This window comes from Ricinus communis, chromosome 5 (assembly GCF_019578655.1).
Source record: "Ricinus communis isolate WT05 ecotype wild-type chromosome 5, ASM1957865v1, whole genome shotgun sequence".
Classification (NCBI taxonomy): Eukaryota; Viridiplantae; Streptophyta; class Magnoliopsida; order Malpighiales; family Euphorbiaceae; genus Ricinus; species Ricinus communis.
This window is the reverse complement of record NC_063260.1, coordinates 12,628,274-12,641,120: the sequence shown is the minus strand read 5'-3', so window position 1 is coordinate 12,641,120 and position 12,847 is coordinate 12,628,274. Positions and strand designations below refer to the sequence as shown.

Below are 12,847 nucleotides of genomic sequence, written 5' to 3'. Positions count from 1 at the left end.
ATTTAATTGATTAATATTAAAATTTTCATTAAATTATTTCAAATGAAACCAAATAAAAATGAAGCTAAAATTAACTTAAATAAAAACTAATTATTAAATATATAAAAATTCCGGATATTACATTGAACTGAATATCACTAAATGTGCAATAGCATATAATACGTTCCTTGTGATATTGAGAAGGATCGTAATTTATTTAATTACTTGTTGAGTCTAATTATTATATTCACAAGATTTTTTATTAATTAAGTAAATAGAATTCTAACAGAATAATGTTTTGCTAATGGGATTCTTGTCTTATAGATATTCATAATAATGAATAAGAATTATACTTTCATATTACTCATGGATAAGCAAAGTTTAGTGGCCAGATATAAAATAAATCTAAAATTTAATACATGAATTTGGAATACTAAATAGTAATTAATTTTTTAACAAGAGCCAAAACATGTATATAATCTCGGGTTAAAAATCTCTATCAAACTCTCACGTCAAACATGAATAAGAAAACATATTAATAATAATGAAAACATATTATTATCAGATATCGTTTTAATCTCTTTTAAAAATTCAGTCATATACTAACACATTTATTTTATTTTACATTCTGCTATCATTACTATTTGAAATTGTTGATGTGGTAATTCTGACCCAAGTGGAATGTAAAGTTTAGGTGGGTTTTAGAGTGCCGTAACTTATAATGATTTTTAATATTTTTATGTGTTTATTGAATGATAAATTATAAAATTTCAGTTAATTATATAAAAAATTTATTTTTAAAAAATCTATATAAAATATTTTAGTATGTAATTTTATATAAAATAATATTTTAATATGTAATTATTAAAATATCTAGATTTAAATGTAATTTTATTTTATCAATAATTGTTACGATTATTATTAATAGTATTAGTATTAGTATTATTATTAAAATTATAATTATTATCATTATATTTATTAATAGTAATATTATTTTTATTATTATCATTATTAATTTATATATGTTATAATTGATGTTATTTAATTTTAGTATTTAATATTATATCTAATGAAATTATTGATTGTTTGAGTATTATGTTATTTTTAATATTGTTGATGCTAAATATGAAATATGGCTCAGGATAAGATGAAAGTATAACATGTCACTTGATGGGTTGTGTTAGAACCGTGTGCGCATCGGTATAAATAAAATACAGGTAATAGAAAAATATTTTGTGATGTGTCTTGATCAAGCATAACTCTTTGGACTTGTAGGATTTTAATTTGCCGGAGGAAAGGTCTATGGTCGAACATTACTCTCTGGGTGCTGGCTGTATTAGTACTTAAGTGATCAGACTGAATTTAAGGATCCTAGTCAAGCTTTGCTCTTTGGATGTCAGCTTTATTGGAATAAGAGAGCCGAATGGCTAATAAAATTGGAGTTTAGGGTTCTATTGAGATACTCGCCCCGTATATGTTAAATTGTATTTTTTCAAATTTTGATATGACACGTATGTTATTATTATGTAATATTCTATATATTATTTAAATAATTATTTTATATAGATGATTGCTTTTATTTCATACTATATAATTTTAACTCACTCCTGAGACTAACAGTTTCAATTTATTTATTTTTAAGGTGTCAGCTAGGTCTTCCACAGTTCCTCTTATTTTGGCGGTCCGACTTTTTTCTTTCTAGTGCTTAACGTAATTATTTTTTCTTTATTCCTAACTATTTAAATTTCTAAATACTCCACAGTATTTACATTTAGACTTATTATCTCTATTCGCCTTGATGAACTACGTGATGATGCATTAATTTTATTATTATTGATGAATGACTATAAACTATATTGTAATTGTGGAAATGATTATTAGTAGATAAAGTGTTTGGTATGTTGAATGAAATTATAATTTAATTAAGTAATTGATCAGTCAGGCTTACTACAAATCTCGATAGCTTTAAATTTATCCATCTCTTAGTACCGGTCACAGACCCACAAATCGGCTCGTCATAAAAATAACTATTTATTTTTAAAATATAATTTTAGTATTCCATTAATAGAGCGAGATAAAGAATAAATAATTAAATAAACCATTAATAAATTCTTTTAAAATTATATTTTAATCTTTTATAAGAGAGTATACGTCACACTGTCTCAAAATTGTTATTTGATCTAGAAGCGATGACTTCTTCATAAATTCTTAAAAGCTTGACGTGTTAGTTTCATATGCAAAAATACACATTTCAACTTTACTATACTTGGTGAAGATTCATCTCCAATTGGCTGCTAAATTGGTTGGTTGGCTCTTGGATTATAACGGGTAACACTAGTATTTACTTTTAAAATGTATTTTCTTTTCATATGGTGAAATTTGAATCGGTGCATATTTTGCATGAATATAGAGTTCACTCTTAAGTATTTTTTCTTCCTTTGCAAAAAAGAAAGAGGAAAAAAAAAGAAGCACTTTTACATTTTTAATTGGAGTATTAAAAATGAAACAAAAATATATTACTTTATTACTAATTTAAAATATTATTATATACTAGATTTTATAAAACTATAATAAATGTAAATTGTTTTAAGCATTTAAACCAATTGACAATGTTAAGTTACAAAAGTAATTTATTATACAACATGATACCACTTATCTCATCTAATAGTCAAATCCATATTTTGTTATTGTGTTCTTTAAATATAAATGGTGATTGATTTAGATAGTTTATAAAACTGATAGTTATTTTTTATAAAATAACTATATTAAAGTATTGGTGAAAATTAAAAAATTAATAGTTAATAGTTGATTTGATTACAATAACTGCTGATAATATTATTTTTTTCAGTTGATACTTATTTAATTTTTTTCATTATCTAAATAACATTTATCCTTATTAAAAACTTATTCATAATAATTTTCTCTAAATTCATCTCACATATTTAATTTTTTAGTTTAAAATAAATATACTTATTTTAAATTTATATTTAATAGTTAAATAATTATTATGTTTATAATTATGACAATTCAAATTAGAAACTATAAATTTTTTTTTGTATATTTTAAATTTAAATTTTTATTTAAAAATAATTTTTATACATATCTTTAATAATAAATAAAATTAACTATAATTTTTCAATTATAATAAATTATCATATTATTAATTTATATAAAAATCTTATTAAATCGTTTGGGTAACCTCGTGTTTTTATGGTGCAACCTTTGGTGTATGAAAAAAAAAAAAAGAGAAAAAGAAAAGAAGCCTCCTATAAAAAGAGCAGTAAAAAGAGACTACCCAAAATTGCGATGGCAAGAACTATAGAACTACCTCCAGCTTCATGCATAATGGAAGATCATTCTTTGAACCCCTTATCAAAATCTCGATATGTTCCTATTAACTATTTTCTTCAACAACAAAAACACCTTTCTTCTTTTACCTCATCATTTTCCTTGTCCAACTTGAATAATAAATGGCAAAGACAATTGCGGAAAGAGGTGAAAGCAGATCATCATGTAGATTATAATAATAAGTCGATGGAAGACGTATTGGAAATGCCTTTCAAGCTCAAGATGACAGCTCTAGTCAGTGTCAGGAACACTATGTTTCATTGGGTGGAATGTTTCAGTAACCTTGGCCAGAAGCACAAGGGTACTGTTGTTTTGCAACTTGTTAGCAACGACATTGATCCAGGTAAGGGCCTTTTCTCTTTGCGAATAGATTAGAAATGACACATTGTTTCCTAGAAAGAGAGAGAGAGAGAGAGAGAAGGCAAACTGCTTAATCTGAAATTCGAATCATTAATAAATGAGTGGTCCTCATTAAAGTTTTGAGTTTTGTAGTTGGAGAGGCTAGATTGCAAGAATATTATATGTATCTAACACTTGCTATGAGTTTAATTAATTTTTTCTGATTAAGATGTAATTTACTAATTACAGGGATGAAACCAAAGCTAAGCAGCGAAACTACATTAAAATGGTCTGATCAGAGCTTTAAAATTGAGGATGAGATGACCATTTACAAAGTCGAATTTATGGTGGACCCTAACTTCGGAGTACCAGGAGCGATCACAGTGATTAGCAAACATCTAAAGGAGTTCTATTTGGAAAGCGTCACTGTTGAAGATGTCATTCATTTTTCCTGCAATTCTTGGATCCAATCGTCGCAAAATGATCATGCTGAAAAGCGTATCTTTTTTGCTAACAAGGTACTTGAACTTAATACAAGTTATGATTTGTTTAGCAGTGGATATGCTGTTAGGAGGAAATTCTTTCTTTTGCATAATTTTGTTAAGGTTATGAACGATTGTTTTTAGATAGACTTTGACAAAATTTAATGTAAAATTTCGTTCGAGTAAACTGTTTTGGTCTAACCATATTTAAAAAAAAGAAATTAATTTCAATAATAATAGCAAATAAAATTGTATGTTTTGTCAAAATTAGATGAACTCGCAGAAAATCTTTGGATATGCTAATTTTATTGTTGTGTGGTGTTGGGTTTCATAGGCCTATTTACCTTGTCAAACGCCGCTAGGACTGAAAGAGCTTAGAGAAATGGATCTTAAGCAATTGAGGGGCAACGGAAAGGGAATTAGAAAATTGTGCGATAGAATTTATGACTATGATACGTATAAAGACTTGGGAAATCCTGACAAAGGGATGGAATATAATAGGCCAATTTTAGGAGGTGAAATGCTTCCATATCCAAGGCGTTGTCGAACTGGACGTCCTCCAAGTTCTACAGGTATATGCAAAACTTGACTCTTAGTATCATCTAACCGTAATACTAAAAAACAAAATTAAACTCAATGCACGACTGAAAATGATATTTTGATGAATGTCGCAGATGACACTAAGGAGTCTCCAGCAAATGAATCCATGCCGATGTATGTGCCGAGAGACGAAGCACTTAAAGATGGCAGAAGAATAGAAGTCTCTGTCGGAAAATTGAAAGCAGCCGTCCGGAATTTAATTCCTGTTCTAAGAAATGGCTTTGTTAAAAGTGATTGTATTAAGGAATTTTCTGAAATTAATGGTCTCTATAAGAAGCGAGGAGGCATTGGAGAAAAGTCAAAAACAGAATGTTCGAAAACCTTTCCTCTGCCATGTATTCCTAATAATATTTCAGAGTCCTTATCACAAATTCACAAATTTAATCGTCCTAAAGGCATCTCCTGTAAGTATGAATTAATTCAAGTTGTTTCTTGTGTGATTCATTAAATACAAATGTAGGGATGCAGTGATTAAATGTTAGCTTATAGCATAGAGTTTATATACAATTAGCATACTTGATAGAGCAAAATTATTAGATATTAAAATTATTGATTTTTAATTATTTTAAAAAATAAAATTATTTCCTAAAAAACTTATTAATTAATAGATATTATTAATTTATTAAATATTAAATATAAGCAGATATAAACAATAATTATAAATTGATAATTTCTCAGAAAATGTATTATATTTAAGAGACGATGAATTTTCTCAGGGAATGTATTATATTTAAGAGACGATGAATTTGGTCGATTAACACTAAGAGGCATGAACCCTTTAAGTATTGAAAGGCTTAAGGTAATTATTTATCTTAGATGTTATATTTGTCCGAAAGAAATGACTAAAACACCAAAAGGAGTTAATTACATGGTTTCCAAGTACAGGTATTTCCGCCGGTGAGCAAGCTGGATCCTGCCATATGCGGTTCACATGAATCAGCACTCAAGGAAGAACACATCATAGGGCATCTTAATGGCATGTCCGTACAGCAGGTATCATATATGCACGCCACTGAAGTTAATATTATAGCTTCTTAGGAAATGGTGTCTTGGTACTATAGAATTGAGTTTACTCACTCGTATATAACCTAGTTCAAAGGAAAAAAAATGAATTTGATTGGTTTGCTTAGTGTTTCATAGTTTAGTTTCTTCAATGTCTCGAAAGCAACTTAATAAATTTTTTACTTTATTTGTTTTTCCGTTGTTTAATTGTAGCTAGAGATTTTGTTATTTGTAGAGTTAATATCAATAAACACTGATTTATATTCAAATTTAACTTCGTATAATATTTTGGGATTTCCGGTTCTGATAATCTTAATGAATGATGTGTGTCAGGCACTTGAAGAAAACAGATTGTTCATACTAGACTATCATGACATCTATCTTCCATATCTGGAACGGATAAATGCTCTTGATAACCGAAAAGCCCATGCCACTCGTACAATATTCTACTTGACCCCATTAGGAACATTAAAACCCATTGCTATTGAGGTCGCTACTGTTCCATCTACGGATTCAAGCTTTCCAGTTAAGCAAGTTCTCACCTCTCCTGTGGATGCCACCACCTATTGGTTATGGCAATTAGCCAAAGCCCATGTTTGCTCGAATGATTCTGGTGCTCATCAACTGATCCATCACTGGTATATCATGCAAAGCTCTACTCTAATTAGATTAAAATTTGAAACAAAGAAAATGTTAAAGGTGGTTGATGAACTAATTAAACTGCAGGTTGCGCGTCCATGCTTGCACGGAACCGTTAATCATAGCAGCAAACAGGCAATTAAGCGTAATGCATCCAATTTACAAGCTCCTCAAGCCTCACATGAGATACACATTGGCTATAAATGCACAGGCTCGTGAAGTTTTAACCAATGCCAATGGAATCGTGGAGTCGTATTTCGCTCCTGAAAAGTACTGCATGGAGATTACTTCATCTGCCTATAAAGATTGGTGGCGTTTTGACATGGAGGGACTCCCCGCTGATCTTATCAGAAGAGGATTGGCAATTCCTGACGCGAAACAGCCTCATGGGCTAAGATTACTCATTGAAGACTATCCTTTTGCAAACGATGGGCTTCTTATATGGTCTGCAATTCAAGATTTGGTTAAGACATATGTTAACTACTACTATCCTGAAGCAAGTCTAGTCCAATTTGACACTGAGCTTCAGTCCTGGTATAAGGAGTCCATCAATGCAGGGCATGCCGATGTTTCAAATGCTAATTGGTGGCCAAGACTCTCAACTCCAGACGATCTTATCTCTATACTTAGTACGATCATCTGGATTGCATCAGCACAACATGCAGCACTCAATTTTGGGCAATATGACTATGGTGGGTACGTCCCAATTAGGCCACCAAACATGCGAAGATTAGTGCCAATGCGAGGTGATGTGGAGTATGCAAAGTTTCTTTCAGACCCGCAAGGATATTTCTTATCATCATTGCCAAATTTGACTAAAATTACTTCTTTCATGTCTATTCTTGATTTACTTTCGATGCATTCAGTGGACGAGGAGTACATAGGTGCTAGAAACGACCTTTTGACATGGTCAGGAGATACTGTAATTACTGAGGCATTTTACAGATTCTCAATGGAAATAATGAAGATAGAGAAAGAGATTGAGAAAAGAAATGTTGACCCAAAACTTAGGAATCGTTGTGGAGCTGGAATTGCACCTTATGAACTGCTATTACCAAGCTCACATCCTGGTGTTACTGGTAGAGGGGTGCCTAATAGCATATCAATGTAAAATACGAGATGAATGTTAATTTCACTCTTCCACGAGCATTCAGTTGGTAGTCTAATTCTCTGATCGATTCACCTAATTTTCTTTTTATGCTTAATATGTGTTTTGTGCATATACTCGCTGCTTTAACAGCAGGGCTGTAGTAGAATAATCTGCTACTGTTGATACCTTGCTACTATAAAACAGATTGGTGTAAGGAAGGCTGCTAATGATTAGCTGTGGTCGGTGATAATTTGCTAAGAAATCTATTAATGAGAATGCTAAGAAACCAAGATCTTTGTCTTCTGTACTCGCTATCAGCATTTTTTTTGTGTATGTTTGCCTTTTTGGATCTGGATTTTGATTGGAGTTTTTTCACATTTTAATGAGTTGTTTAGGCATAATTTTTGGATGTAATTGCTAAGCCTAATGACTTCCTCAGTTGCAATAGATATTCACCATTTGCAAATATAAATTTTGAAACTATCACGAATATAAAAAATCGAACTCAAATTCTATTGTTTGTTTCTAAATTCTTTCTATTAGAATCTTGCCATCCCTGCACAAAGCAATTGCTTTGGTCTTTTCTTGATGGATGGGATTTTCATTCATCGATCATATCAAACAGGTGGATGTTCACCCTTGCTCCATGGAGGGAAGAGAGTCTCTCCCTTGCTTGAAACAGAACACTAGAAAACTCCCGAAGAATAATAGAGCTCGAGTTATTACAAATACAAACAATAAAAGGACTAGTTAGGAGAAAAAACAACAAAATCCAGGAGACCAATTTCAAAGGCGGGATAAGACAAAAGCTTCATTATACTCTTTGGACACAGCTCTCTTCTTGACAGGTGGCCCCATCCTCGCTTCTAATGATGACTGCGGTTAAGAACTGTGGAAAACTTGAAGCAATTAATTGGCGAAATCTACGAGTAGAGTAGAGTAGCGGCACGGACAAATATAGCTAATGCGTCAGTGGTTGGTCGGTCCCCTGGCTAAAAGAGGAGCGCCGACGAGAAACGTTGCCGAACCAACTTCCCTTTTATACTGATTTCAGTGATTCTGACGGAGATCCAAAAGGATTCCTACGTAAGGCCATTGTATTAATTTCAATTGAAAACTCATATTTCTGTTTAAAAAGTAAGAGAGTGCAAAATAAAGAATGGATTCTCTTCTTTATTTTTCATCTATCCAAAGAAGGAAAATAAAACTTATTTTTTTTCCTCCCTAAGAAAATTCCCAAACACAGGGTTAATATTTTTTTTAGAATTTTAATTTGAAAATTCTCTTGATTATTTTATATATATTAATTTAATGATTAGATTAGTAACATTTCATTCACTAAACCATTTTAATATAATACATCCCATATAATTTAAATAAAAAAAAACGTGTCTAATAAAAAGCAACACCTATGTAGATAAAAATATAATATAAACGAGATCTAAATAAGAATTTCTAATACTATTAAAACCTATTAGGACTAGATTCTTCATAATCAATTGTTCAAAAATAATTAAATGTTGCTCCTGCATCAGATACGATAGAATTGAACTCGATTAAAATAAAGCAACACCCGATCCTTCATTCTTAAACCACAAAAACGATTACAAAGTCAATTGAGCTTTTTCATCTTTTAAAGGCCAACAGCAGCCATCATTTTTTAAACCACAAAATTGTTTGCATAATTAACACATGGAGAAATTCAATTCTAATTGACTGTCACTTTATCACACAGTTGTATTTATCCACGTGCTATTCTAAAAATTGAAATGCCTCATTAGAGATAGATGGGAAATAGGCAAATGGCTCTATTTTGAAAGGGAATAGGGTTGCTTGATGATTATTTTATAATTTAACGTATTTTTATTTTAGAGTCTGTTATTTAATTTTTTATTATTTTAGTACCCTATAAATATAGTTGTTAAAAAAAATTTCACCTAAATCGTATAATACTATTAGCAGGTACTGAAATGTCAATTTGAAAAATTGTGACTATTACATACCACGTTAAAATAACAATATTATGTACTATGACTAATATTTATTAATAGCCATTCACATAATATTAAAATAATAAAAAAATAGACTATAGACTTAAAATAAAAATATATTAAACTAGACGACCATAGTTTTAGTGGATTTTTTTTTTTTAATTTTAATTTGGAAGAGGAACTCAGACCATCATTTCTAGAATTAGAGAGAAATACGAACCCCAAAAATAGACAAAAAAAATAAAATAAAAAGCTATTTGGTCCACCTGCTATTCACAATTTGCTGCTTATTTGTATCCACAAACACTTTGTCCAATAAATCAATAGATAATAGAAAGCAAAAGATTCGTGCATGAAGCGATAATATCGATTTCAGGATTCATCCCGACCACTAGAAGGGACCGCTATAGTTTCTTTATTTCGAGAATATTCTTATTAAAACTTTAATTTAAGATATTCTTTTACTAACTATTATGTATATATTATTAGATGAACAAAACGTAAAAATATTTATAATTTTGCAAGTATATACACGTAATTTATTTGTTGTTTAAAGCAAACATAATAAAACTAAAGTTAATTAGGATTACAGAGTACAGGAAGAAGAAATAAGAACTAATGTATAGACCTCCGTAGCTAATCACAATACAAAATTCAGACTTTAAAATTGGAGTTTAAGAAAGACCCTCCAGAGAACAACTGATGTGGGGCTGTTTTTGCTGCTTAATTATAAGACACAACACTTTCTCAAAATTAATAGGTCCACAGTGATTGATCAAATTATTGAAAAACTCCAAATTTCTCATTTACGATCATGTCCCGTCCCAAAAACACGTTTTGCATATACCTACCCATATCACCTCAATAAATCAAACTTATACATATATATACTCATATTTTAAAATTATATTTTATTCTTTTATTTTCTTTAAAATCTTTTCATAAATATTTTAAAATCAATAAAATAATATGTATCATTTTTACTGTATATATATATATATTTTAAAGATACAGTTTTTCTAATTCTTTTTTAAATTTACAATATGGCTGTTTTTTAATTACTTTTTGGTTGTTATTTAGAAAAACTAAAATCATAATTAAAAAATTTAAAAACTATATTTTTAATATTTTAACACAATACAATAATACGATCTGAGTAACTTTTTCATTTTCTTTGAATTACAAAAGAATAGAGAAAGACTGAAACTTGAGACTTTACTCAAGTTAAAATATGAAAAGATAATTATAAATTTAGTATTTTAAATTTTTTGTTTTTTCTATTGTAGTACTTGAATAAAATTTTTGTTTAATCAAATGTCTGAATTTGCTAATTTATATATATATATTATGGTTTCTCTTACAAGCTTCACAGATTAAAGTAATAATTTAATTCATTTTATACATCAAATAATACAAATATCCTTATTTATTCTTATAATTTTTTTATTTCTTCTTTCCTATATTTATTAATTTATTTTATTTATTTTCTATTTTTTATCAAATCTTCTTTTAGCAGTGAAGAAAATGTTGGATTAAATTCTTTTAATTTTTTTTAAATTTACTTATCTTCTTTTAATTTCTAAAAATTATTTTATTTAGAAGACTTAATATTTTTTTCTTTCTCGTCTTATTATTTTGAGGTGAAAGAATATATCTTATTTTTATTTTCTGAGGTGGATGTACGAAAATAAAAGAATAAGTAAATAAAATTAATTATTTTTAAATTTTATTTGAATGAATGAGAAAAATAAAATAATTTTTTTTAATTTCTTGAAGAATAAATAATTAAAAAATAAAATAAGAAAAATAAAAAAATATGATGTTATATTAAATGAGAGCTTATAAGTCAACTTATTATTTAAAATAAGTTATAAAGCATTTTAACCTGTAAAACTGGATAGAAACATTATATTAAATATTTTTAATAGGTTTAAATATTTAATTGAATAAAAAGATAATCTAGACAGCAAAATAAAAAAATTAAAAATTAAAATACCAAATTATAATTTTTCTAAATATAAGCCTATCACCAAGCAACACTTTGGGTGTTTTTATTCTTTTAACTATTAGCGCTTGCTGAAAGAACATATATATGTAGATTCTTTATACATATTTATTGATCAAGGGTTTTGTGAGTGGTATGTGAATAATTAAATCTTATTAAATTAATTACAAATTATATATATATAAATTAGCAATATGTTTATATTAATCTATAATTATAGGTAAATTTATTATATAAATTTTTAATTTAAAATATCTTATCTTAACAAAAGTCATTACATTATAAAAAATATTTTTATTTTAGTAGTACCCAATATTATCATTAGTTATATAATTTTAAAATTTAATAGTTATAAAAAATAATTAGAAAATTCATAATAGATATATAATAAATTAAATCATTATATAATCACTAATTCTTTATTATATTTAGTTATCGTTTTATTTTAAAAAAATTTAGAAATATTATTTTAATTATTCATACTACTGCACAATTATTGATAATTTTATGCTTTAGATTTTTAGTTTAAATTATCTTATTTCAATTATAAATATATTATATTATAAAAAGTAATTATATTTAGCTACTATTTTATTTTAATAATTATTTAATATTATTATTTTACTTTAATAATATTAAGATTTAATAATTATAAAAGAATAATAAAAAATAATATATAGTAAATTATTGGCATTGTATAATTATTATTCTTTTATTATAGTTAGCTATCATTTTATTTTAATAAAGATTTATTTATACTCTTGATTAGTATTTAATATTATGTAGTATTTAGTTAAAATTCATAAAATTTATAGAATTCATTTCTGAATCTAAAATTTATATGATTTAAATAAAGTGAAAGTTAATTTAGTATTTCACATAATCAAATTTAAGTGAAATTGGTTATAACTAAACTAAATTCTAATAAAATAAATAAAATTTTTAAATGAATTCTACGTTAATAAATCAATTCATTCTATAACATCAAAATATCTCTTTCAACTTTATCAATACTATTTTCTTCTCTCATATCTTTTTTTTTTTCAAATTAATTCTATTTTTTATTTTTTCTCATTTTTTTTATCAAATAAAATGAATTCTTCTATGGATTTCAACCAAACATGTAGAATACTTTTGATATTATCATTTTATTTAATTTGTATTTTACGTCATAATAAAATATTATATAACCATATTAAAATTATATATTTTTTTAATTAAAATTTTATATGATATGACTTTATAAAATATTGCAAAATAGAGTATCTTACAATATATATATATATATATATATATGGAAGTGAAAGGGCCATATCCTTTTACTGCTTTTTACTTATTTTGATGTGTCCATCCGTTTCTTGCTTTGCGAGGC

At 27.4% G+C, this 12,847-nt stretch overlaps 1 protein-coding gene across 1 annotated transcript; it reads left to right on the top strand.

Annotated features, from left to right (window-relative positions):
* The first annotated feature begins 3,128 nt into the window (after nt 1-3,128).
* LOC8279511 (lipoxygenase 3, chloroplastic) lies at nt 3,129-7,817 on the top strand. The gene is made up of 8 exons (XM_002519024.4): nt 3,129-3,670; nt 3,916-4,184; nt 4,483-4,720; nt 4,823-5,152; nt 5,465-5,547; nt 5,634-5,741; nt 6,084-6,388; nt 6,477-7,817. Exons 1-8 carry the CDS (start codon nt 3,190-3,192, stop codon nt 7,498-7,500), a joined length of 2,838 nt encoding a protein of 945 aa, XP_002519070.4. The 5' UTR covers nt 3,129-3,189; the 3' UTR covers nt 7,501-7,817.
* The last annotated feature ends 5,030 nt before the right edge of the window (nt 7,818-12,847 follow it).